Source organism: Perissodus microlepis, chromosome 20 (assembly GCF_051167445.1).
Source record: "Perissodus microlepis isolate ML-2025 ecotype Zambia chromosome 20, ASM5116744v1, whole genome shotgun sequence".
Classification (NCBI taxonomy): domain Eukaryota; kingdom Metazoa; phylum Chordata; class Actinopteri; order Cichliformes; family Cichlidae; genus Perissodus; species Perissodus microlepis.
In genome coordinates, this window is record NC_140480.1 from 25,981,186 (window position 1) to 26,009,030 (window position 27,845).

The window sequence follows — 27,845 nt, forward strand, 5'->3', positions numbered from 1 at the left end:
AAGGAGGAGACATGCTTGTTGCTACCAACAAAAATACAGAAGGTTTCTTAATAAGAATCCCGACTCCTGGAATAAATTAAAACCACAGCTTGCCAGTGATGATAGAATAATTTCTAATGAGGGTAACGAGGGTAATGAGGGAATCCTACTCTTTTGTTTATGAGAGCATTTTTCCTGTAAGGAGGAGACTCATTGGGCAGATGGTTTTGGGGGATCTTAATGAGATACTTATTCATGTCTGATGTCAGAAATCCAAGAGCATGGGGGTGGGGATACCTCGCCGTGCTGGCAGGCAACGGCATTTACAGCAGACTGCAGTGACACTAGTGTTTTTGTTTTTTGCTAGGGGTCTAGGGTCAATGAAAAAGACAAAACAAAACAAAACAAAAACAAACCCAAACCAAACAACAATTTGTTAGTTTATGTCAAAGAGTTTCTATCTAACTTCCCTTTTGAGAAAACTGAATGCTATATGTGACTTTGGTGCCTGTTTCCTTTGAAGAATTACCAGATGAGCCAGAGTAAAGGCAGTAATGAATATTTTAGGGGCATCGTCACTCCGGAACAGAAATGAATAGCACATGTGAAACACACACCAGTCCTGTGTCTTCTGTGTTACACAGGTCCAAGATGTGTGAAGCGTTGTACACTTAAATTACACAAAATGTGCTTCTGTGAATATTTTTAAGACCAAGATCAACTTGTGGTGTATGGAACAGTTGTAAGTATGTTTGATGTCAAAGCACTTATATATCAAATAAATATCAAATATCAAACTGATCTTTATGAAGAAGTGACCCTGAATATGGCAAGTAAAGGGAAAAATATATATCCAGTCATATATTCAGTAAAACATATTTATAGTAAATCTATTTAAAAAGAATAAATCAATCTTAAAACAGTTACTGGTGAATGGTTTGTTACAATTTCTTTTGGTATTGGTTTTGATTTTGTTCATTTTATTGATCATATTATTGATGTAGTTGTATCAGTAAAGACTTGCTAGTCGCACTGTGTATTTTTTTTTTGATCGATCTCAAGAAGGTGTTGACAATAAGTAATGAGAATTCGACAATTTGATAAAATAGGACCTATCTGAACTTACCACTGAGTGAACAATATACTTCCGCTTGTGAAGAATGTAGAAATTTTGAAGATAAAAATTCGAAGATGTTCGAAGATCATTTTATTTAATGGCTACCACGACAATATAAACACATATGTGTGTAGAACACTGTTGTTGGGGTTTTCATGATATGAAATCAAGCATAAATTTAAAAGGTTCTTGAAGATGCAACAGAAAGCCAGTCTCTCTTCATTGTTATGGGGATCCAGTGTGAACCAGGCCGGCCGGCATCTGCTGGATGAGAGGGAAGGAGGGGGGCAGAGCAAGGGAGGGAGGGTGGAGATGCTGGGCTTGTTCACATAATAGCCGGCGGGTGAAGGCGTGGTAACTGTGGCTCGATACGAGGCGTGTGTGTGTGCTACAGTATCCTAGTACCGGAGGATGAACATGGACAGCGGCTGCACGGCGGCTCTCCTCCCTGGTAAAAGCGGCCGTGGAGAAAGCTGAACGAAGCTGATCAATATGCAGGGGAAGCCTCACGTTATCAATACCAAAAGCAGGATATAAGGAGTGCAAAGGTAAGGCGATATGTGGTGCGGTGGGGCAGATTGAACCAGCGTCAATGAGCTGTGAGGAGACAAAAGTAGACTGAGTCATGCCTGCATGTGATGTGAGGAGGGAGCATCAATGAAAATTACAACAGCATGGGTTTGGCTCTCAGCCGCGACTGGTGTGTTTCCTCAGTAAAATAGGGTGTAGTTTTTCCCTTTTTTGACACATTAAGCTAATCATGGGGCGCAGGTGGAAACCACCCATGTACAGTAGCCTACAGTAGCACATTCATTGTTCTCCCTGCATAGAGGAAACTGGCCCCGGTGGGCTTGTCTCATTATTGGGTACTGTGGTCCATATAGGCTGCTGATTGTAGAGGATAAGACGATATGAAATGAGATCGTTAGATGCATGTTTAAGTTTAAAAAAGTAATTTATTGGCCACTGGACTGAATGAATGCATCATGCAGAAACCTATAGCACACTGATTTAGGGAGTGTGACTTGGTGAATAAAAAAATCCTGGATGAATCATCATTTTACCCAGAACAGCAGCAAATCATGCTTGACCAAAGCAATCATCATTATTTGGTTTTCTCATGTATAATTATCTATTCTCCTGCACATGTGCTACAAGGGGGAAATTTAGCATGGATTAACAAGGACAATAGACGGTTTGCTACAGTTTCAATTCAAGTATAAGCCGAGATATCTTCCTTGACGCCTCCATGTTACCTTTGAACTTTTTTCTTCTTTTGACTCGAACACTCTGGCTGGAAGATAAGTACAGCTAAACCTGACATTGACCTGCAGATGCTATGTCAGAGGTGAAGGAAGAGATGCGTGTATGGGCGTATTTAAAGCTTCAAACAGTGTAAACAGGAATTGTTGTTGTAATGGTTGTGTCTGTATGACACACATGTCCAGCATGAAGCTTTGTTGCTTTTCCTATTTGCTGAAGAGGAAATCCTGTGTCGTTTATCACCAAAGTTGGTGGGGTTTGTGCATTTTGAACAACAATTTGAAAGGTAAAAGTGTCATAAGATGCCTGGTAAAAACCGACCTGTTTTCTCACATCCTTCTAACTTGTTACTTAGCATGAGAGCCCAATGTGGATGAGATGCTCTTTTCTGCATTTAATGCTACTAAAAATGTCTCAGCCCTCAGTTGGCAGCCTTCCATTTAAGAATCATAGCCTGATGAGACATCCTGAGAAATGTGCTAAAGACAAAGTGGGAGAGACCTATTTTTGGATGGGCCTTAATCTTATATTGATATGCTTAACACAGATGGACCAAATTTGATAGATATAATATGGTAAAGTATAGAGCAGCAAAATGATACAGGTCAGCAGGTGAGGTTTTGGGACTTAGTTTGTCCTATGAATAAGTACAGATGGATTAATAGATTTATAAACAAAAAAATCTTCTCATCCTTGGCATACTGTGCCATTAATTTGAGATAAAGGTAACAAAACACAGTCTGATTGCATCTCAGCCCACGTTGCTGTTATATGGTGATGTTCAAAGGGTTACTTTTTTATCCAGATCATTGAAAGTTGGTCATGTTCCATTTTCTCCACCCATGCATGTCTGTGCCTCTGTGCCACATTTCTGTGCTCTGCAGAAAGTCACTGCAGTAGTTTGCAAAAGAAAAGCTCTGCAGTTTGAGATACCACTGTTGTCAGTGGGGACAGCCTCAAACGAGGGCAAATATAGGAAACCTCACCAATGTTCACCGCTCACAAGCTAGTCTTTGCTTTTTGGGACACTCTGTTATGATCTATTTTAAACGCAGAACTGAATTTCTGCATTCAGATAGTTTTATGATATCTGTAACCTGAGTATGCAAACTATGATTAGGAAAAGTGTAGAGCTTTTCAAACCTTGTGACAAACAAATGCATTTACAAGATAAAGGGCACAAACTAAAAACACTATCTCAAAATGGTAATATTGCTTCGTTATCTTCATTTGACATTTACATAGCAAGATATTTCAACAGACACTTGACAGATTGCATTTAAATGTAGGGTTTCTAATTATTTTGCTGGCCTTCTGATCTTTTCTCTGACACCTACATAAAGTAACGAGCTCAGATTTTAAGCCAGAAATATCGACACTCTTTTATTTCTAATGAAGCTCTTTTGATGTCTCTTGTCTATGTCTATGTGTCCCTGTAGTGCTTTACTGCACTAATTTCCTGCATTCTGGTGAAATATTAGACACCAATATGTACCATTTCTCATGTATGTACCATGTATAGAAAAATAATTTTGCTTATACTGCAGTATAACACTGATATTAGACCAGAAAGACAAATGAGATAATGTAGATTCATAAGCCTAAGCAGTGATACAGATGGCAGTATGTTTCTGTCCTAGTGTTTATTAGATAGACTGGTGCAGGCATTCATACACCTATTAATATGAGTTGTTCACTTTGCTCCAGCTGTTTTTTTCTTTTATGAGCAAATACATGCAAAATAGTATTACATATGTATTCATATATACGCCTTTTTTATCTGCTTGTTTTGTATTGGTTAGTAAATCTGAGTATGGTACCTACTAGGCATCGGCTTATGGGATGTGTTTATTTAGGTGACTCTTTTAGTTCAGCTGCAAAGAGCTTTCAGAAAACGACTTGTACACTTATAGCTTTGTTAAAATACAACAAAAATATGTTTAATGCAGACGTATTAATATGTTCAAGGATTGTTGTGGGGTTTCGGTTATGATTTCAAGCACATCGAGCTAGGTTTCAGTTATATTTTACTCATGCACCATCAATTGAAATGCAAATGCTGTCTCGTTTTGAAATTGTATAGCTTTTCTTCTTTTTAATAGACACAGTCATAATTAGTCAAAATCAGTTCTTGCAATAGGAGATGGAACAAAATTTCAAGCACTCTGAGCTCTGAAGAGCTTATGAAAGGACAGGACCCGAAACTAAGATTATCCTGGATGTTTAGTTGTTAGTTAGCTTTTCTGCTGGCAGCTTTACCCTGCTGCAAAGAATGCTGCTACTTGTAAGAATGCCAAAAAATATATATATCACAGTCTCCTTCTGTAGATGTCCTTTATGGGTTGGAAATAGAAATTCATGCTGCATGATGACATCATTCACATGAATCTGTCCCCTGTGATGCAGCCCGTCCTTGTTGTATCAAAGACATGCTGTGTCATAAAAAATAAAATAGATATTTATCCCAGGTTTTAATAGATCCATAATATCATGAGCCCCATTGTGTTCTTGAATTTCCCAGATACCACAAACAGCCAGACAGGTTCTCTTTGTGAGAAGACGTACACAGATACCATTTGACCACTGACAACATGAGTCATGGTGAGATATCAGATGAGGAGATAATCCTTTGTTGTATGCTTTGGCCCACTGCCTCTATAACAAGGGTTCACTGCTCTGTGCTTGGACCTCTTTTTTTTTGACTGATATAAATACTCATTAAAAATCCTGTCAGGTTTGTTTCTTTAGTAGAGTTCAGAGAATACTAAAACAAATTATTCCAGTGATGTATTTTTAATCATTTAATTTATCCATTTCTATTTCAGACAGTCTCTGAAGTCATCAAGGGTCATCAACAAGAGTACTTCACAAATTTAGTATTATATATAACACTATCATATAGCAACAGATAACTTTGCATTCTTTCCCACTGACACCTACATAACCCAACTGCTGGTTCTGTTAAAGATCCAAGTATGACATGTTGGCAGTGGGCTAAAGGAGCCCAGAGTAAAGACAAGAGGTGGGCTACAGATGTTTGGTCACTTCTATTTAACTCCCCCCACCTCCCCTGCCCCCAGATTCTCTTCCCTTTCAGACTTGCAATCTTCAGTCCCAGACGATGCTGATTCAAGTCAGTGGAAGACATTTATCCGACTTCACACACAGCTCTCTAGGCGTGACTTTTTTTCCTATATATGCCATAGCATTCCCCAAGTCCCGTAAATGGAGATTATCTGTAAAGTCAGTAGAGTTCTCAGCTGCAGAAAATGATCTGATGATCGTACATCGTCATAGTATTACAGAGGAACTGTAAGATCTCTTGAATTCAAAACACTGAAGTTAGCGAGTTTCCCTTTGCTGCTACATTGTATTGGATCACATCCTGTTTGTAGCCACTTGAATTCACAGGCAGATTTCATTTTTGTTCCTTTAGGCTTCATGTGTCTGTACCTGTAATTGTATTTTGAAGTTCATAAGTTTTTTCCCCTATGTTTATATGCAACACATATGAAGTAAAATAGTTTGGAAAAAATGCACATAGTATAATAATTTCTGTCAATTTACAATCGTACCAGGTGGCTTCATGTAAACACAGACACTTGTGTGTGATACCAACCTTCATCAATAATGCATGAAGACAGGAAACTAAGATAAGATGTGCTGGAGTCTGGACATGACATTTAACTAGTGTGATGTATTAAATACTGACGGCCAGTTTACTCAGGAGACAGAGAAATTCTCCTGTTGGCTATTGTACAACTTTCAAGCTTGACATTTTCACTGTCGAGTATATAAGACAAAAATTAACAGCATTTATTTTCAGTTTCTCATTACCAGAAGGAGCTACATCTCATCATCTGAATGTCTTGCCGCAACATACATGGGTAGTCTTTGTTAACAGTTGTAGCAGCATATAAGACGGAGGCCACATCTGCACCATCTCCAAGTCTCTGCTGGGACATTTCATTGTAGCACACATACATCTGAAAAGCTGCCTTTATACCAACCTCAGGCTCCCAGACTAAAGCAAAACCTGCAGCCTGCGGCACCATGCTCAGCCAGTGCCTGTCCAGTCTCTAGAGAGACAAACAAAAAGACTGACAGTTCTTTGATGTCTGTCTGCCATGCCTATTTTTACACAACGGTTCAGTGCTTGTCTTAGCACCACGGGGTTCAAGGTTGCCCTTTTATTTGATTTTATTTGCTGAATGGGTTACGTTTGGTTGACCTCATAGAGCTGTCTGCTGGTTCATAATAATGTATACATTACAGCATGAAATGTCAGATGAAGGTTTGTGCATATAGTTATTTCATAACCATTGGTTTGAAATCACAATCCTCGCTGTATCTCAGTTGTGTTTAATTCTCTGAAAAACTGAAGGGTTATCTGGGATTGCTGGGTTGGATTTAAATGACAGTTCTTGTACTGATTACAGCTTTCAGATGATTAATGGTGTAGATTTCTAAAAATAATCAATCCTCCACCCAGTCACTTCATTTATATTCCATAATAAGTGTATGCCATCCCAAATGAATATGACTCTCAGCTGCTCATCTAATAACTGCTCATAAAAATTCCTCTGTGAAGCATGGCTGTTTAAGAAGCTGTTTTCTACTTATAAACTTCTTCACATTAAGCCATGATATTTCTTCCACCCTCTAGTGGTCAGTGCCTTTACTGTACATGTCAGCATACAGTAATGTCATGCTTATTACAAAGTGCGTGACCCCCCCAGTATGATATAGCCACAACTTAATAAAGCTTCGATCAATGCAATAATCCCCTCGTGGCTGTCACAAGCCGCACACTCCAAATTAATTGGATTTATCGAATGTGCACTTTTACTTCAAGCCATGAAAGACAATTTATGAAAGTCACATTATTCAGGGGCTGGAATTGGCAAAGCAGTCTTTAAAAGACTAATTTAATGAAGTGACTTGGTGTATGCTTGTCATTCAGAAATCAAGGCACTTTTTGGGTCCTATGAGAAAAAAGTATCCAGAGGAATGAGAAAGAATGTAAAGTAGAAACTGGCACTTTGGGGGAATTTCTCCTGCTTCTATTGGCAGATAACGTCTCTCAGTTACAATGTAGTGGAGAAGGATGCAGGAGAAACCTGATATCTAGATTCAAACCCCTTCGGGTAACAGACACAGTGCTGAAATAACAATAATATAAAAGTGAATTAGTCTGACTTAACAGACGATATAGACGTGGTTAACCGCTTATAGTTCTTGTGTGACCCATTTTGTTCGTATTAAGAACCAGAGCGTACTAAACTGTGGTCAGCCATCTGACTCAGCCTTCCCCCCTTAGGTCAGCTGTTGATTTCACACTCTATAAGCCCACAGTAGAGGCCTGGCTCCTCACTCAAATAACCTATGGAACAAGTTGCTGTTTACACCTGATGATCTGCTGCTGATGCTCAGTCAGAGCCAACAATTTCATGGTCTGGATCCACGAGAAGAAACGTATTAAAGATGATATCTAGTCAGGGATGCATCCACACCTGCACTCTCCCTGGAGAGATTTACCAGGTACAGCAGCTGCGTGTTTTGCTACAAATGTTAGAAGTTGCGATCAGCCTCATTCTGTCAAACAAGGAGGCCACTGGATCTATCTAGTGTACCTTTTTCAGTTTCTGAGGATGTTTTGTTGAAAAACTGGTTAACCTCAATCTGTCATTTTTGTGTTGTTTTTAATTTATCAAATGCACAGTGCTTTCAGTGTTTCCTGGTCCAGGTCAGTCTAACTTTATCTTTACAAAAAGGGTGGGTTTTTGAAGTGCAAAAATGCTATTAAGTCAAAATATGATATGAAGTTGAATTAGTTTTGCTATGATTTGCTGTGAACACATTTTTGCTGTTTGGGACTTGATTTCACTCTTTTGGCAAAAAGGTAGAAAATTAATTATAGTGGAAGAATAAGTCATTTCTATTTGCTGTCAAGATGGTAAAAAATGTAATTAGATTTCATTTGAAATCTTTATAATTATCCAAGAATGTATCAAACCATCATTCAGAGAAAATGCCCTGTAGGACTTTTATTCTAATATATGTTGTATTTAAGAGTTAAATTAGTGTTGTATAAGCTTGACGTAAAGAAGTAATGTGTGAGATTTTGTAAATTTGCAGTAATTATAAAACAGAAGTTGATCTTGGTAAGTGGCACAAAGCAACAAGAAATAAAAATACTCATAAAATGATTTTGTTGGAAAAGCTGTGCAACTAAAAGCTAAATGTGAAAGGTTCAAAATGTAGGGACTTCAAATCCCTCCTTTGGTTACTATGGCAACAAATCCTTGACACAATGGTTTTATTGTAACAAACAACGTCAGTGTCATGTTTTTCTTTTTTTTCCTTGAGACGGATCATTGTGCTTACTACCTTGGCTTTTGCTCACTTTGTCTTTTGTAAATACTTTAACTGTTAAATGCCAGATGCCATCATGGTAAAAAAACAAAAAAAAAAAAAATTCTACTAACACATGAATATCTTGATATAACTGTCTCTTGTGTTTATGAAAACCTTTCGCAGACCTTGAACTTCCTCTTTTATTTCCCCCTACAGATGACTGAGGGCAAACTGTGCCAAGTGCACTTATTGGATGACAGGAAGCTAGAGCTGCTGGTTCAGGTACAAAAAACTAAAATCAATAGTTTTTGTAATAATTAAAATGGATCCAAGAATTCTGTGATTTATATGCATAATGTTAAAAGGACTTTGGGTAATCACCTATGCTTACTGCAGTTCCTATTAGCTCACTGGAGTGCTTCATCATCTTAACGTAGTGAGTAGAAGCCGAACATAATGAAGCATTTAGCAGCTGAAAAGCTGAATATTTTTCTCCTACGCTTGTGAAGCTAAAAATTGAAATAGTGTTTAAGGTAATGACAAGTGGACTTATATAGTACAGGTGCCCAAAAGAGTCACAACTGTCAACTTAAGTTTTCCTTAAAAAGTAATGACATATCAAAGGTGTGTTCACAACTTATTTTCCGCTGCCCCCAAGTGGACGAACTCCAATTTATTGCATGTTCCCTGAGCAGTTGGACTCCCTCTTTAGCTAAATAAGCTAGGTGTCTGTACTGTGAAAACATCCAGGGCATAGCAAATGCAGGGTTCCTCAGGATTGTGGTTTGATACCCAGGTCTGGATGTCAGTGTCCTTGTGAAATTGTGTGTAAACCACTATGAGTGGTCAGTAAGACCAAGAAGGTGCCAGATAAACGCTGTTTATTTACCATCAAATAGTATATTGTCTCATCAGCACTATTCTTTTCTCTGTGTACCCATTTCCAACAGACTTTTCAATGAATTAAGTGTATCTTTGACACACTGACTTTTAAAAATTGTGTATAATTTTGATTAAAGTAGTTGTTTATATCTACGACTTCCTTCTCAGCCGAAGCTTCTGTCTTATGAACTCCTTGACTTGGTTTCCTCCCACTTCAACCTCAAAGAGAAGGAATTTTTTGGTCTGGCCTTTTTTGATGACAAGTATGTAAATTGCAGTGTTTATTTTTTTTCAGTGATATGGATATTTTTACATGTGTGCAAGTGTATGTTGGCAGATGATTACAAAGCGCAGCTTTCTGATGTTACAGTTTGTTTACTTTTGCAGTGGCCAGTGTAAGTGGTTGCAGATGGACCGCAGAGTCCTTGATCACGACTTTTCAAAGAAGCCCGGGCCCATTGCCCTGAATTTCTTGGTCAGGTAAGAAATTCTTGTTTCATGCAGAACCCAGGTTCCCCAGCAGGGTGCAGTACTTTGTTAACGTTGCGTTTTATAGTTTAGTCAAGAAACTATCCAGAGATTTTTATAGAACTCATTTGTGATAAAGCTGATGGTATAAATCAGTGTTTGGAAAGTCTTTGACTGTCTTTTATGGGGGGTTTTTTTGTGTATGAATTTGATTTCACCTTTCATAGGTTTTATGTGGAAAACATAACACAACTTAAAGATATCATAACAGTGGAGCTGTTCTACCTGAATGCCAAATCTGCTGTCTACAGTGTAAGTGCTTTCTCTTATTTTTACTCGATTTTGAAACAATGCAAAATGATCCTGCTATTTTCATCACAGCTTGGGATGATTCATTGTCTCTGGACCCTCAGCTCAGCAGACAATAGCTGCAGGGCACACTTTTCTTACTCTGCTAGCTGGAATGTAAAACAGACAGCGTGAGAGAGTAGGATAATACAGGGGTTGATTTGGAGAATAAGCAGAGGTTACAGTAGGGCAACGCAGAGCAGATTCTATGTTTGGATCTGGAAAGCTTTCTCTCCACAGGCTTCCACTTCTGAATCATATTTATTTTTTATTTTGTTTGTCTATTATGTCTCTCAGGGGATTATTGAAGTGGAAAGTGATAACGTCTTCAAATTAGCTGCAAATGCCTTGCAGGTTAGTGCTTTTAATAGCCTCATAAACATGCATTAATTGCCACATCTAAAAGCATGCCATCTAATAAGATATATGTTCTGTTCATCACCAGGAGGCTAAAGGAGACTATACAAGGTAAGAGCATCATCATCAGCTGGTTAAGAAGTATTTAACAGCAGCAGGAGGAGTTAATAGTAAGCTCTTAGCGAATACATTCAATAGGTCACTTGTTTCTCCAGTGCAGACAACAAAAATCAATAGCAGTATTATGTGAGGCTCACCACATAGTGCTGAGCAGCTAGCACCAGGCAACTAATGAATCTCAGAGTGCTGATAGAAGCGAAGTATTGCAGAGTAGATACACCTTTACAATGTACACAGTAACGGATAGCTGTGTTTAACTGTGGTGGCTTTTGCTATTATACTCGGTGCTTTCAGAGGTAATACTGCATGTTATTGTGCATATTGGCACTGGTTTTAGTCAGCTGATGAAGTATGATGGTGTAGAAATATTTCTTCATGTCAGTATGTTCTGTATTATAGTTGCTGCTAAGGCCACAGCTGTTTCTGAGGACACAGTGGTTATATGTTCACTATTTCCTCTGGGATTTAGGGTGGATTTAACTTTTAGGGCAAATTTCATACTCACTTTAAAATCTTGACATGGGTACTGGGAATATAGTATTTTCTAGGTAGATCCCAATATATTTAGAGCTATTTTGAAAATTTGCTTTGTAGATTAAAAGAGATTATATATATAAATATCACCAAAAACAAAAATCAAAAACACCACCGCGTTCAGATCCTGTACTAGAATAAAAGTGATACAGTGAGAGGTGTTAGGAAGATTCACTACTACTTATGTCAAGATTTTTAAATCAACTTCCAAAACGGTTACACTTCTTTTCTGTTTTAGTGATGAAAACACTCGAGCTGATTTGAAGAAACTACCTACTCTTCCCACCAAAGTACTCAAGGAACACCCATCTCTTGCATACTGGTAAATTCACAGGAAATTGTGTTTTTACATTCAGCAACAAAGTGCATAAAGGCCGTAAACAGAGAAAATACTGTAAGACATTAGTAAAGCTGGGAATTAGCATTAGTAAAATCTTAAGTTTACAGGTAATAAAAGGGGATTTATGCTAATTCCCAGCTTCATATTCTCATTTTGGACTCTACCTTTGCATGATCCTTGTATACGTTATACTGGGCCTATATGGACACTACTGGTTCATCCTTATGTCTGAAAAAATAAATTTTAGCTCCTCTCTGTTTAAGATCTTCTTTCCTTTAAGCAAGCTTTCTTCTGATTGGCTACCCCTCACAAACAGAAGAACAGGAGTTGGGCGGGGCTCCAGTGTTCTTAGCCAGAGCTGTGTGCCTGAAATGAACATATTACGTATCTGCTGTAACCAATGTCATATAGAGCCACAGCCAAAAGTCTGAAACTGTGTTTATGTATGCTAATATATAGCATATAGTGTACATGCCAACACTGTTAAATATAAGTATCCAATACAGAACACGATAATAAACATAATAACTCTCCTTTAATTAATTTGAATGTGTAAAGAAACTTGTAGAATACCATATATACTCGTCTTTTAACAATCAGTTGATCAATTAAATTAAAACAATTTGTTTACACCTCAATTTATCTTTCCCCGGCTAACTATATTGCCTTCTCATTTATGCAACATTACAGTGAGGATCGAGTTATTGAATATTATAAGCAGCTGAAAGGTGTTTCTCGAGGACAGGCCATTGTGCAGTAAGTAATTAAATTGTGTTGCTACACGAGTAAGAGGAAGACAGTGAATCTTTTTAGGCTTTAAATTCATTAATCTTACTCTCACCTCCATTAGCCCTCTCCCCATCCCTTTCCCTCTCTGGCACGCCTTTTCTCATCATCTGATAGAAATCAATAGCTCCCCTTCAGTTGCAGCGAGATCACACTGATTCGCTAAACAGAGATCAGATTCCCACATTTGAGATGTTCAAAAGCAGCTGGAAGTTTGAATAAATGTTTTTTGTTCCAGGTATTTGACGTTGGTGGAATCACTGCCAACGTACGGCGTCCATTATTATGAGGTTAAGGTAGGCCTCTTTGTGATTAATATGACATGACAGCTGTTGCACCTGGAACTGTGTCAACCATAGGAGCTCTGTTCTTGCCTTACAGGATAAACAGGGGATCCCATGGTGGCTTGGAATCAGCTATAAGGGCATTGGCCAGTATGATCTCCAGGATAAATTAAAACCTCGGAAGGTAAACACTCCCTGGAGCTCGATCTTTAAAATGGCTGCTGCTTTTTCTCTGCTCCACTAATCTGACTGTGAAGATGATAGCACAAGGCATGTGTAAGGACTGCTGCTGTTGCACACGGTGTGTTAATTCATGCATCATCTGTTTCACTCGAGCAAAAGGCTGCCAGACAAGGCTAGACTTGAAAAGAAAAAGAGCAAACTCTCAGTGTAGATGAGGCTGTCACTTATCCTTAATGAGGTTAGTGAGTTTTCAATAACTCTCTGGAGAATCATGGAGACAGTGCGAACTTGCTTTTCCCGTTTCATTGGTATTGTTTTAGCTTGTGGGTTGACAGGAGAAACACCCATATGAGTGATTTGTCAGCTATGTCTTCCACTAGGTGACTTCAGTACATCCCAGTGCAGCGGGATGCAGACATGCACCAAACTGCTATTACGATAAAATGTGAAGGTTCAGTGCAATTTGCATTAAATCACTAGCAATGCCTTCCTGTTAAATCTCTGTATTGCTCAACATGATGCAATCCATCGCTGCCTGATGCATTGCAAAACTGTGCAAGCTGACAGCTGCAGGGTGTGCTTTCGAGAGGGAAAGAGGGTGTCAGCTCGTGATGTCAAAGAAAGAAAGGGTTGGATTTGGGCGTTAGCCTGCATTTTCGCAGAATACCTGAGGAGACAAGTCAGGAGCTGACAGGAAGACAGTACAAACTATGTTTTTGTATTGACAGCAAAGCCAGGGAAGACTTAATAACTTTACACACAGGACGTGTGAGGATCTATTATTCTGGTAAGGCTAAATACTACACGTCTTTGTCTTGCCAACTTTGAATGTATTTTATGACTTAAATATTTATCACCCTTTGAAATTATTTGGTTTACGCAAACCTGAGCGGACAAAACTCTGTGTAAGCTTTTGTTTGTGGCTCATTCGGATCTTGTCCAGACGTACAGTGAGTCAGAAACCTAAATGGATTGATCATATTAAGCTGTTGTCAGTGAGCACCTGGGTGATAGTGGGATGGAAATGATGAGTGTTTATATGACAACCCCTTATGGTATTCTTCTCTCTCCAACACCTGCATTAATGCAGACTTTGCATGCCAGGTAGACAAGACTTTAATCACAGTTTATGTTACAGTCTGGCTTTTTAATAACTGTGGTTGAAACAGACTTGAAAAACACCTGCTCAACATAGTTTTTTTGATATTAGTCATGACCATCATGGTTATCGTGTTCTAGGTGTTTTTGGAAAAAGAAATACATGAAGAATTTTTTTATATGAAGGTACAACTAGACATTACTCTGCGCATTATCCAAACATCCAAGGTGCTATATTTCAGAGTGTGAACAACACATATGCTTTTCTCTCATTGGGAATGGTTTTTCGTGTTTTTACCACCAGCTGTACCAGTGGAAGCAGCTGGAAAACTTGTACTTCCGTGAGAAAAAGTTTGCCGTAGAAGTTAATGATCCACACAGGTGAGCAGCGGGGGATCCTCGTGTAGAGATGCTTGTTGCTATTCTTACAATGACTGTTTTTACAAGTTGATTATTATGTTGTTTTCATTTTTGTTTAGCTCCTAACACTGATATCATCCATGTTTAGAACATGTATCTAAAAAAATCATCATTTTCACTGCAACTTTTAGTTTAACTGTGACCAAAAAAGCGTAATGTTTTCCGTGGTTTGTTTAGGAGAGCGGTAACCAAACGAACCTTTGGGCAGACGGGGCTACTCATCCACACGTGGTATGCAAGCCATTCTTTAATCAAGACCATTTGGGTCATGGCTATTAGTCAGCACCAGTTCTACTTGGACAGAAAGCAAAGCAAAGTAAGTGTCAGCTATGAGTCACTGCACGTTTGTATTGCTCTTTGTTTTACATTGTTTTCTTCATTCTTGTAGGCTAAACTCGGAACAACAAGAAGTTTAGAGGAAATTGCAATGGACCTCACAGAGCATGGAGGGGCGAAAATAAACAGACTGGGTGATGTGGGCCTTAAGAATAACTTCATAACAGCCAGCAATGGGAGTTTGGTATCTACAGGTTGGCTATAATTATTTTATATAAGAAAGCACATTTATGTGTAACTTGTTTGTATGGTTTTACATGTAAAACTGTAACTTCAGATCAGATTTATCATCACAAAGAGCTATAAACATTCAGCTGAATGAGATTTAAAAAGAACAGGTGACACGTGAAGGAGTCACACAGTACACATGCGAATTCTGTTTTTCCAGGTTCAGCAGACTCTGAAATGAGTGAAGAGCAAAAGAAGGAAAAACTCACTGAACTAAGAAAAAAGGAACAGGAGATTCAAGATATTTTGGCTAAGAAAACAAAAGAGCTGAAGAAGATCTGCCTGAGAGAGGCGGTGAGAAATCATTTCGTGCTACAGTTATATCGGTCTATTTTTTCTCAAAAACTCCCTTTAATAAACCGCTGCTCTGCCGCTGGTAGATTAATTGTTTCTGTTGTTGCACTCACCTCATCTAAGCGTCCAGAGGATTTGTTGTTTTGTGCTTTCAGGAGCTTACCGGCAAACTGCCAAAAGAGTATCCGCTTTCTTCAGGTGAAAGACCACCACAGGTCAGACGGCGAGTTGGCACTGCTTTCAAGTTAGATGACCTTTTTCCCTACAATGAGGTGCGTATTTAACTGCATTTTAAAGCATAAACAATTGGTGTATCTTTTTTAACGCTGTACGCTGAAATTGTTTCACTTTTAGATTTTATTTTTTAGATTTCTAATAATGTCAGCAAATTGCACAGAAAGATAACACCAATATTAACTGAGCGAGGAACACAGCTAAAGTCTGACGGAGCTTAAGCTTTTCCTCATAGCTCAGTTTTTTTTCCTCTACGTTATTACAAACCCAGCTGTGTGTTACACATTGCAGTGGGTGGCTTTGTTGTCTACTAAGACACAGATACGCTATTTTAGTCTATTCTATTATTTTTTTAAAATGAAATTATAATAAGGAAAACATCATCGGCAGTCAGAGCATTACACCTGCAGCTGTTGTTTTAAATAATAATTTTAATTAGGTCGACCTGATATGAAACTCTAATTAGATCTATTCTGTAACATGTTCAGTGAGCACATGTATCAAATGGCAGTGATTTCTAATTTACTTACATGTACCTGCTGAATATCTGAATGCTTGCTCTCTATTTTTATCTCTGGTTATCACCTACGTTTTCTGATTTATGCAGGATCCCATCCTGAGAAACCTGGAGAGCAGATTTGCCCTTCAGCAGAAGATTGTGGAGGCGGCTAAGAAGCTCGCAAATGAACCAGAACTGTGCAAAACTGTTAAGAAGAAAAGAAGGAGAAACTGTTTGGATGCTATGCAGAAACTGCAACAGATAGAGGATGAGATGAACCAGTACAGAATCAAGAAGGGGAAAAAGCCCACACAACGGGCCTCAGTCATCATTGCAGGTACGTTGGAAGATATTTGTTACTGAATGTGTTAGATCGAGTCACAGCAAGCACAAAGTTGTTTTCTTTTCCTGCAGATGAACTCGCTCGTTCAAACTGCAGCTCTCTGTCTAGTCTCCCGCTGGATGATGGTGAGTCAGACATCTACAACACAGGTGATGCTTACTTATTATGACCAAACCCAGAAAACAGGAGTGTCATTTTTTTGTCACCGTGTTTGTAATCAGATGATTCAGACAGTCTCAGTCAAAGGCCACGCTCACGGTCAGTCCAAGGATCCCCTCAACTAAGTCCAATGCGATCACTGGGAGCAGAATTTGATTTGGAGAGACAGGCATCTCCACGGGATAATCACCACAACAAGAACCACAACAGGTTGGGATTTTCTGTTCAAACTGTTTATTGCTTGTGTGAGTCGTAGAGTGGAATCTAATTTGTTTTACAGCCTTATATTTTATTTAAAGCTGTTTTCAGAATGAGCAGATGACATCATGCATCGGTAGAGCCCATAGTATTTGTTGTGTCATGTTTGCCTCATTCCTTTCCTCACATTTTTTTTACTTCCTTTTTTTTAAAATCCTGTTTTGATACTGCACCCATTTAGATTAGCTGTTGATGGCCAGGAGGCTTCCAATTACTACCAGAATCCAAGAGAGGTCTCCTCCACCCACAGTAGTCCCTATAAAACCCTTCCCAGACCTCCTAGAGATCCTCGCAGCATGCCTCCCACCCCGGTTATGACCCGCAATGCCTACAGCAGCAGTCAGCTCAGGTGTGATCTTTGTTCCCCTGCCCTGCCAAGCCAGTGTTTATCCTTCTTTATTTTATTTAATCAAACCCTTGCTTCTCTTAATACCCTAACCTTCCACCATGCTTTCACATAAAACCTTAACTTTTATTTTAACACCTAAATCCAAAAATAATATCCCGTATCTTAATCGTGATCTTCTCAAAGACACTTTGAAATTGGTGTCATTTTCCCAGGTTGGAGGGATCTCCTCATTGCTTCAGGCATCGCAGTGGAAGTCTGGAGTCTCAGCCTCGGCTGAGAAAAGACAGAGATTCAGAGAAGCCTGTCTTTATCTTGTCACCGGCGCACCGCAGCAACAGCACAGAGGTATTAGAAGATTGCTCCTCTTACACGAGCCAGTCAAGTCTGGACTACTGCGGGGCTGCCAACTCCCACTACAGTACACTGGACTCCCGTACCTCAACCATGCATCGTCTTCACAGAAAAGTAGAAGTGTATGGTAATACTGGGAGCATGCCAAACTTGGTCCAGCACCATTCTGGTTGTAGTTATTCATGTGAGGCCTCACCACACTATGCACCCAGTGCCTACTATGTTGCCGGCTACCCCTGTCCGGACATGGAGCCTTATGCTAATGGTGCCTATGTATATGAGAATGAAGTTGAAGGCCACTACAACGTCAACCCATCCTACCAAATGAATGGGTATCACGGACATGACAGATTCAGGCACTACAGCAGTGATGGGGCGGATAATCTTTCTCAGAATCCGTACGCAACAGTGAGGCCACCACGGACCAGAGAGGGGCCTAGAAATGAGCTCTTGGCCAAGAACATGCAGAAGGCCCTGGTTGCAGAGCACCTGAGAGGCTGGTACCACCGAAACAGAGGCCACAGGGAAGGAGGGAGGGGATTACTGGCTGGATATGACTTTGACAGTGGCTCTCAGCTCAGCTTGGGATATCAGACCATGCCGGCGGCCTTCAGCCACTCGAGCCGAGCCACCTCTTTCTCTTCAGGTACAGTCAAACGCATTAGCGTGAGGGGAACTGTCAATAATAAAATAAAAATCATTTTCAATGTTTGTAATTTAGGGAAACATTAGGCTGCTGTTCAGGTTTAATAACATGAAAAAAAAAATCATAATTACAAGTTAATTGGTCATGTTCTGTAGTGTCAGGATGTGTTAGGCTGCTTTCCTACTCACAGGATTTTTATTTATGTGTTGTTTGTGTATATTTGAGGGGTTTCATTTATTCTATCACAGGGTTTTCTAGGCTGCCATGTGAGAAATAGACCCAGTTTGTGGGTTTAAAGATATACATTCATAAACTAACAAAGTAATAAGTATCACATAGCATTTTGTGTGAGAGAAATACTATCGTTTTTGAGGCTTTTGAGACATTGTGCACTCCAGCGTTATTTGAGTGTTCATGCTTTTCTCTTCTTTTCAGTTTCCTCAGCAGAGAGCACAGGGAACTGGCGCAACCAGCTGGCAGTCGGCCTGACAGAGTTTGATGCACCTGACACACCTCAGTACCCTCATCCTGGAGCTTCAGCATCCCTGTACAACCGCAGTCCCACACATAACAGGTGAATGCTTCAGTTCACTGAATCTCCACACTGAGGCTGTGGTTATAAATAAAGTCAATAAGTTAGAGACAGTCATAATCATTGGATTAAACTAAAATGCTGATTGTTACTTTCTTAACACAATGGTAGGCGGGTACCCTGCCGCTCCTCTACATCTGGATGATACGTGTATTTTTCTGCATTCTTTTGCTTTTCTTTTAAAGAGCGGTTTTATTTTATGATTATATTCTGCCAGCGTGATCTGTTCTCCTTCCTCTCGTTACTTGGCTTACGCTCTACGCTCATGTGTGCAGAAATTCTCCAGAAAACAAAGAGTCTGACACAATGCCCCAAAAATGTGAGTCAGTAGATGTGGTTGGCGCTGAGGCCACTAGTGCAGCTGAACCATCAGACAACCTTTCTAGCACTGGGGTGAGACCAAACACAGCGGGCCACTTTGTGTCGTGTTGCCAGTCGTCTCCATTCCGACATCCCGTCGTCATCCGTGTTATTCGTGTACAGCTCATTCATATCATCTATTTTTTTACACTGTGTTTTGCTGTTTTTGAGGCTCCATTTTTTCAAAAATGCATCAGTCATCATGATCAAGGCCATGCACCTAATATATCAAGGCAAAGAAGGATTATTACATGTTTAGAAACATACTAAAACCACCCGAATGCAGAAAACAGAAATTCAGTCTTTTTGTAGCAGTGAAGGAAACTCGGGAGATAAAAGCTTAGCAAGCCTTATCAAGATGAGATTATGAACATCTGAAAGGCAGTCCATCCTAACAGCTGAGATATTTTAGTCTGGACAAAAGTGACCAAACAACCAATACTGTCCCTCCTAAAGTTATATTGCCAGAGTGAAAAGGCCTTGCCATTTACTCCATAAAGCCCTGGTCATGTTGTACGCCTTCAAAAATATGGTGGACTTTAAAGTGCAATGTATTTCCATTTCCATCCATCAGCTTTATTTAAAATGTCAGCCTTGTTTCTTGTTCTCAAATAACTACTACAGTGGATCTTACCTAGTCTTGTGTTATTGCCTGTACAGATTTTACCTTGATGGGAGCTACATGAGCATCCACTGAAGAGGACCAAACCAAACTGTGGCACAAATAAAGCCATAGCCAGCAGCACATGAAGGGAATGGAGTGGAAACGCAGGCTTTACACAAATGTTTTTGGCTGCCATAACCTCGTCTTTGAAGGTGTTTTCTCGTTTTGGTTTTGGCAGAGAGGTGTAAACCGTCCTCATGTTGTCGTAATCTCTAAACACAGTGATGACACTCTTGAATGATTTTCCCATGTGCCTTGGATTGGATGAATTGTACAGGCAGATGAGAATGTGTCAAGAAACTTTAAAATGTTGCACAACCACACTGGATTCAAACCGTACTGTGTATTAAAAGATAACAAAGCTAACAAACGTGTTTTTACTCAATCCACCACCATGTGTTTTAACAGAAACTAGCTACTGCCTTATACAAATCAGTAGGTTATAGAATAAAAACAAAAAACAATTGCCACTTTTCTCTCATGATAAATGACAAAACTCATCTTAAATATAACATCGAGATTGAAGGCAAAGCTTGAGCATGTTTACAAGTGTGACATGACAAAAGCTGGGTTAATCATCATTAGAACAGGCTGTGTATTTAATGACGCTCCATTTCTTTAAATCAGAATGTATCATGTCAATATTGTTTATAGAACCATTAGTCTTTGTTAGTGCTTTATTGTGTTTTAAAATGCATGGTGAGAAAATAGATTTTTTTGATTAAAAAAAACAAAAACAAAGTTCAGACTTTTTTATATTAACAGAAGACCACTGCCATAAAACATATCCATTTCTCATTGTTTTCTCGCACATTTGTACAGTCAGTGTGTAGTTACATGTTGTTAGATGTTGTCATAAAATATTTTCCACTCAAATAAAAGGTGAATAAACATATGTGTGACACAAATATGCCTGCTGTCACTTTCTTTGTGAAGCTTGCACAGTTCTTAATGGTTGAGTTCTGCTAAGAAAAACTTAAAGAAATCAAACTATTTACTGAGAAATTATAATGTTAATGATAATGAATGGTATTCACCAAGCATCATAAGGAGACTAATCCCAGCCTCTTATCTGTCCAACAAACATAGGCTAAAACCAGGCTGTTAGCTAACTGCAAATCAGCTAGCCAGGAAATATCTGTATCCCAGCACTTGTAAAGATTGGTAATTACTTTCATCATTATTCCAAAATTTTTTAATTTGGAAATAAGTGATGCAATCTTTTCCGACCACTGTCCATTAGTGTTTAATATACTTTTATCTCATTGCCATCTTAAACCTACATCCTCTACACGATGGTATCGGGTTTTTAAACCAACTTCCACAGAACAGTTTTCCACCGCCTTTGAAGGACTGTCGAATTCTTCTCTTGGTGAAGGCATTGAGCAGATGGATTTGAATTTTAATAATAAATGTAAGACTATTCTTGATGAGATCGCTCCATTTAAATCAGTGCGATCAACAGCTTACTCAGACCCGTGGATAAACGACTCAACTCGATCAGCTAGGCGACAGTGCAGGAAAGCCGAACGAAAATGGAAAAAAGACAAGTTACAAGTCTCTTTCCTGCTGCTGAGAGAGAGCCTATCTAGATATCAAGCCATCGTAAAAGCCGAAAAATCTAAGTTTCTCGCAAGCATTATTGAGACCAACTCTAATAACCCCCGAACTCTTTTCTCAGTTATTGAATCGGTCTTGAATACCTCCCCCGCTTTCCATATAGATAGCTCCATTGAAACTTGCGATAGATTCTTGCAGTTTTTTATTAATAAGATAGAAAGGCTTCGATCTACATCTATCCCATCGCTGTATAATGTCTCATTAACATACACCCCCTCAACTGCTTTTGACCAGTTTGAGGCTGTACGTCTCAACCAGGTAGAAGAGCTTTGCAATAGCATAAAGACATCATCCTGCCCCTCAGATGGGGTCCCAACCCATTTTCTAAAAAAGATTATTAAGGTAGTCGGTCCTGACATTTTAACTATTTTTAATAGCAGTCTCAGCTCTGGAGTAGTACCAACTGGATACAAGCACGCTGTAGTGCAGCCAGTACTTAAAAAACCGAATCTTGATTCCTCTGTTCTTGCTAATTTTAGACCTGTCTCCAAGCTACCGTTTCTGTCAAAAATTCTAGAAAGGATTGTATTTGAGCAGCTACAATCCTTTCTAAACAATCATAATATTTTTGAGAAGTTCCAGTCGGGCTTCAAAACCCACCACAGTACAGAAACTGCCCTCTTAAAAATACTTAATGATATTTTATTAATCACTGACTCAGGAGACCCAGCAGTGCTCCTGCTCCTAGACCTAACTGCAGCCTTTGATACTGTTGACCACAGCATTCTGATCTCCCGTTTGGAGCAATGTGGTATCAAAGGTATCCCCTTGGAATGGTTTAGGTCGTACCTCTCCAAGAGGACTTTTTCCGTGAGCCTTGGTGATTTTATTTCTTCCCCAGCTCCTTTTACTTGTGGTGTCCCGCAGGGATCCGTATTAGGCCCAATTCTTTTTTCAATCTATATGTTGCCCCTAGGCCTAATCTTCAGGAAACATAACATCTGCTTTCACTCATATGCCGATGACACCCAGATTTATCTTCGGTTTAATAGAAACTCCTCTACGCCCATGGAATCGTTAGTCAAATGTCTCGATGAAGTTAAAACCTGGATGGCCTCAAACTTTCTTACCTTCAACGAGGATAAAACAGAGGTAATTATCTTTGGACCAAGCTGTAATTTCAATGCCCCAGATTTGGACTTATGCAACCTAACATGTGCTGTTAAAACACATGTAAAAAACCTGGGGGTTCTCTTGGATAGCAAACTTACATTTGAGAAACAAATTAATTCAGTTGTCCAGCGGTCCTTTTTTAAATTAAGGCTCCTATCCAAAGTGAGATCTTTTCTATCCTTTAGAAACTTGGAACGAGCAATTCATGCATTTGTTTTATCTCAACTGGATTACTGCAATTCACTATATGTGGGTGTCAGTCAGTCCAGCTTGGCCCGGCTCCAACTTGTACAGAATGCTGCAGCTCGCCTTTTGACTCGTGTGAAGAAACACCAACATATTACTCCGGTGCTTGCTTCCCTTCATTGGCTTCCAGTGCGTTTTAGAATTAAATTCAAAATCTTACTTTTAACTTATAAAGTGCTAAATGGCCAGGCACCGGACTATTTGTCTGACCTATTGCAGCTTTATACGCCCTCTAGAGCCCTTCGATCAAGTGATCACCTACTCCTTACTTTACATAAGTCTAGGATGGTTCATAGAGGAGATCGGGCATTTGCAGTTGTGGCACCGAAAATGTGGAACGACCTACCTCTCCACATTAGAAAGGCCCCAACTGTTACTCTTTTTAAATCGCATCTTAAAACATATTTTTTTACTCTGGCTTTCGAAACCGTAGGAGAGTTACCAATTCTTTTATCCTAATCTGTTTTTAATTTTTATCAGTTGTTGTTGTTAATGTCACTGTTTAAGTGTTATGTTGTACAGCACCTTGGTCAACGCCCTGTTGTTATTAAATGTGCTTTATAAATGAATAAATGAAATGAATGAAATTATTATGGAGATAGTTAACTAGCTCAACATTTTGAGTTACTCCTGAGTAAATTTTAGAAATTTTGAGTTACTAAGCTAAAAAGCTGATATTTAAAGATATTAACCCAACATTTGCTCGAGCGGGAGAAACAAGTTTTTCCTTACAATAGAAAAACTGCCCATTCAAAAGTGTACAAACAACAAAAGTCTCCTCAATAAAGAAGATAACTGCAAATCTTCACTCTGAAAGGAGTTTTTATGTTTACGTGTGGATGAAAGGCCAAAACGTATAGAAAAATATACTACCTAACTGTGGGTTAGGTGTATACAAGGCCTAAAGTGATTGTGATAACGAACCCCTGAAAACAAGCTAACTCTTTTGGCTCATGGTTTGTTTGTTGTGTAACTCTGGGAGGAGCTCTGTTTGCATGGGACATGTTAGCCCTCCCGCTAGGCCTGTAAAAACATCCCACCTGCTGCAGTCAATCCAGCGTTTTCCTTTTGCCTGAAGCAACTGTCATCTCAAAAGATTGTGATGACCAGGGCAGCTGGCAGAAGGGTCTGAAAAAAGAATGTTAGCATGTCTTTCCCCTGTTGGTACTGTAAATATCTTCCATGTAGTTCACAGGGTTTATTTTAGTCCGTGAGGCAGGATCAAACGGTTTCTAGCTAAAGTCAAAGTCAGAGGCTTCCCAGTTTGCTCTGTGTTGAGTCAGAGATTGGATAAAAAGTTGTTTTTTGCCTTGATATCGACAGGAAAACACAACTTTAAAACTTCAGTGCAAATATGTCTAACGGCAGAGACCTTGAGGATCTCAATGAAGAGGACATTGATGAGGATGAAATCCTTGCAATGCTTTCGCCTGAGGAGCTTAAGGAGCTTCAGAGTGAGATGGATGTTATTATTGCACCAGACGAGAGTGTACCAGTAGGACAGAGACAGAAGGACCAGACAGAAAAACCTCCGACAGGGACGTTTGACCACAGATCCCTAGTTGATTACCTCTACTGGGAGAAAGAGTCTAAACGTATGCTCGAGGAAGAAAGACTGCCTGCTACTCTCCTGCCCAGTGAGGTAAGAGATAACTCTAGCAAAGGTTCATGTACAATTCAGTTTTTGGTGCATACCATTAATGTCATAGTTCTAATCTTAATGTCCTAATGTACTGTTTAGAAAACCTTGAGGGAGGAATCTGAAAAGAAAGAAAAAGAAGAAAACGCAGGATGTGGCAAATATGAGGTGTATGAAGTGATAGAGGAAGTCACTGAAGAAGAAGCTGCAGATTGTGAAAATGGAGAGGAAATTATAGAGGAGATTATTGAGGAAATTGTTGAAGAAGTTGATGAGAGGGATGAAAAGGACAAAATAATAGATGTGGGAAAAGAGACAGAGACGAAGCAACTTGCTGAAGTCCAACCTGAAAATGTAGATGAACACGCAGAGCCTCTGGATATCACAGAAAAAGCACCAGGAAAAAATACAACTGACAGTCAGCCTTTCTCAGGCACAAAGGAGACTACTGAGATCTTAGCTCTGAAAAACAACACTGAAGAGAAAGAAGGAAACAAAAGTACAAAATGTTTGCCTCCCCAAGAGGCTCCAGAGGAGCCAGAAACAGTCGAGCCCAATGAGAAGCTTCCAGAGAAAGAAGAGAGAAAAATAGGTAAACTGAAAATCCCGAAGCTTTCACTCAATAATATAAAAATTACATCAAGACCTTCAGGAAATGATACAAACTTGGAGTCGACACTTGATAAGATCCGCAAAAACAACCCCTCTATCACTGAGGTAAACCTCAACAATATAGAAAACATTCCCAAAGAGATGCTCGTGGACTATGTCAACGCCCTGAAGAAGAATAAAAATGTTAAAACATTCAGTTTAGCCAACACTGGTGTCGACGAAAATATTGCTTTCAATCTAGCCAACATGCTACGAGAGAATCGCAGCATTACGACTTTAAACATTGAGTCAAACTTCATAACTGGCAAAGGCATCGTTGCCATCATTCGCTGCCTCCAGTTCAATGAGACTCTCACAGAGCTGCGTTTTCACAACCAGAGGCATATGCTAGGTCATCACGCAGAGATGGAAATCTCTCGCTTGCTCAAGGCCAACAACACCCTTCTGAAGATGGGCTACCACTTTGAACAGCCAGGGCCCAGGATGGTAGTGACCAACATTTTAACAAGGAATCTGGACCGTCAGAGGCAGCTGAGGAAGGAAGAGCAGAGGCAGCAACAGCTAAAGCAGCAGAGGGAGCTGATGCAGATGTATGAGAGCAGTCTCAATCTACCTCCTGGTTTACTTGAGATGCTGGGATACATACCACCCATAGAATTCCTACAGGAGCATGGACTTGCCCCACCCTCATCAGAGCTGAATGCTGTTGTGCAAACACAACACCAGACAGAACAACCAGAGCCCCAGAAGAAGATCAAACACAAAAGCATTCCCAAACAACCCAGTGATGAACCAGCAAACCCATTAAAGGATGTCCAGCTGAGGAGAACTCCAAAAAAACGGGATCCTTTATTCGAGCTGGACCCAAGAGATGATAGAAGATCAGAGAGGGCGAGCTTTCAACTGAGGAAGACTCCCAAAGTGAAGGATACAGGCAGTGCAGGGAATGAGGATGAAACGGCCAACCTGACTGACGTGATCAAGTCTTTAAAACCTGTCCCTCGCAGACGATTACCTCCAAAGGTTGACGTCACACCTCGTGATCAGCTCCTAAATGATATCAAAAAGAGCAACGTGGCTTATCTCAAATCTGTGAGTACCTTAGAATCAGTATTACCTGAAATTACATTTTTTAATTGCTCAAAAAGTGGAACAGTGTTCAAGCTCACAAAACAGAGGAGCATTTATCATAACACTTTCATTTTCTGAAGGTGTTTTAATAGAGCATGCATTGTCCTAAAAAGCAAACTAAACCTGCTGTTCTTTTCCTTTGTTGCTTCTCACAGGTGCCTCTCCCTAAAGCCCTGGAATCAAGTGAAACTAGTCTCCTGTAAGGCGCTGCTGTTTCTTCACCATAGTATTTGTTTTTATTACACATGCTCAGTATTAGTCACTTCACATGAACAGTACAAATTGCTACTGAACTTTAATTACCTAGAGAAAAATACTGGTTAGTTCTGTTTTATTTCAAGACGTGATATAGTCTTTGCAAAGTCACAGCAATTATAAACACTGACTACAGCCAAATATTGTGTATTAATTCTACAGTAAAGCGTGTTACCCTTTCATAATTTGAAAGCTCTTCTGAATACAGTGCATGGTTAAGAAAAAAAAGTGTATTCACACAGTATTTGTTCATGATGTCTACATATACAACAATTTCTCTAATCTTTGTGCTTAAAATGAATTAGCAAGCGTGTCTGATTAAATGTTTGTGACTTAATCATTTTGCTATTAAAAAATATAAACCTTCCACTCTTTGCTGGGGGATGTTTTTTTTAATTAATTCAACATCACTGGTCACTGTAGAGGTGCCATTAGCTGTAACGCACATCCATCCCGAGGGAATCATTTTTTCATCCTGAAATGAGCGCTGGATATAGAAAAAAAAAATTACTCATATAATCTGTGTAGTAAATTCATGCCTCCCAGACAATTTATTCAAATGATATATAAATCTGCAAAGGTTTTATTTCCCCCACTAATCCGCCATTCAGTAGTCGTTTTTCTCTCTCTTTTTTCAGTAAAATCCTACAGTATACTTTTTGTTTTAGATTTATCTGGAACAAAGTCTGCAACATAAAGTACTTTGCAAGGGCCATTTATTTGAATATAACAAAAATGCCAAAATTAACACAGTTTGAGCTAATCATCTACTAACTGTAAGGTCGGTAGTCTCTAGCTGCTCAAGGCTGCATGACAAAGTGTCCTTGGTGAGGACACTGAACCACAACTTACTCTCGGATGTGTTCATCATAGTGTCAATGTGAAAGAAAAAAGAACTTAGGTATAGCAAAAAAGTTTGTATGAATATGATGAATAGTAAATTGTATTAAGTGCTTCGAGTGCTCCTGCAGAGTAGAAAAGCACTATATAAGAACCAGTCTATTATCATTTAACAATAATTTGGTTTAAAATTGTGCAAGCAGAGGATGAAAGAAGAAGTGGGAAGCTGAAAAAAACTGTCTACAACACCATGCAAAATTCATGTTCTTAAGAGATTCGGGAAAAAATCCAGGCAAGTCCTGACAGAGGAACTGAGACATTCATGTGGCCGTTCAGTTGATCCATCTGCTGTTTGCTGAAGCCTCATCAGATATCTTCTGAGTGGAAGGGTGGATGTCAAGAAGTCTTAAATAAGGGAGACAGGGAGAAAAGGCTGAGGTATGCAAAATTACACGAGAACTGGACTACAAACCAGTGGCAAAACATCTTGTGCAGTGAATCTAAATTTGAAATTTGGTTCAAATCACTTTCAATGTTTAC

At 39.3% G+C, this 27,845-nt stretch overlaps 2 protein-coding genes across 4 annotated transcripts; both read left to right on the forward strand.

Annotated features, from left to right (window-relative positions):
• The first annotated feature begins 1,403 nt into the window (after window positions 1-1,403).
• On the forward strand, window positions 1,404-20,757 carry LOC146364655 (FERM domain-containing protein 4B-like). 3 transcript variants are annotated; one of them, XM_084916570.1, is made up of 24 exons: window positions 1,405-1,644; window positions 8,933-8,998; window positions 9,767-9,861; window positions 9,986-10,078; window positions 10,294-10,378; window positions 10,712-10,768; window positions 10,860-10,882; window positions 11,664-11,747; window positions 12,456-12,521; window positions 12,790-12,847; window positions 12,933-13,019; window positions 14,421-14,497; window positions 14,714-14,852; window positions 14,925-15,066; window positions 15,261-15,394; window positions 15,550-15,666; window positions 16,236-16,464; window positions 16,542-16,595; window positions 16,692-16,839; window positions 17,069-17,236; window positions 17,449-18,233; window positions 18,669-18,807; window positions 19,101-19,218; window positions 19,846-20,757. In XM_084916570.1, the coding sequence occupies exons 2-24, from the start codon at window positions 8,933-8,935 to the stop codon at window positions 19,855-19,857; spliced, it is 2,976 nt and encodes a 991-aa protein (XP_084772696.1). In that variant the 5' UTR covers window positions 1,405-1,644; the 3' UTR covers window positions 19,858-20,757. The 3 variants fall into 3 exon arrangements, with proteins under 3 accessions (XP_084772698.1, XP_084772699.1, XP_084772696.1); XM_084916572.1 differs by lacking the exon at window positions 19,101-19,218 and having other exon boundaries at window positions 1,404-1,644; XM_084916573.1 differs by lacking the exon at window positions 17,069-17,236 and having other exon boundaries at window positions 1,404-1,644.
• Window positions 20,758-20,845: 88 nt separating this feature from the next.
• On the forward strand, window positions 20,846-27,628 carry lmod3 (leiomodin 3 (fetal)). The gene is made up of 3 exons (XM_084916574.1): window positions 20,846-24,470; window positions 24,570-26,171; window positions 26,366-27,628. The coding sequence occupies exons 1-3, from the start codon at window positions 24,183-24,185 to the stop codon at window positions 26,411-26,413; spliced, it is 1,938 nt and encodes a 645-aa protein (XP_084772700.1). The 5' UTR covers window positions 20,846-24,182; the 3' UTR covers window positions 26,414-27,628.
• The last annotated feature ends 217 nt before the right edge of the window (window positions 27,629-27,845 follow it).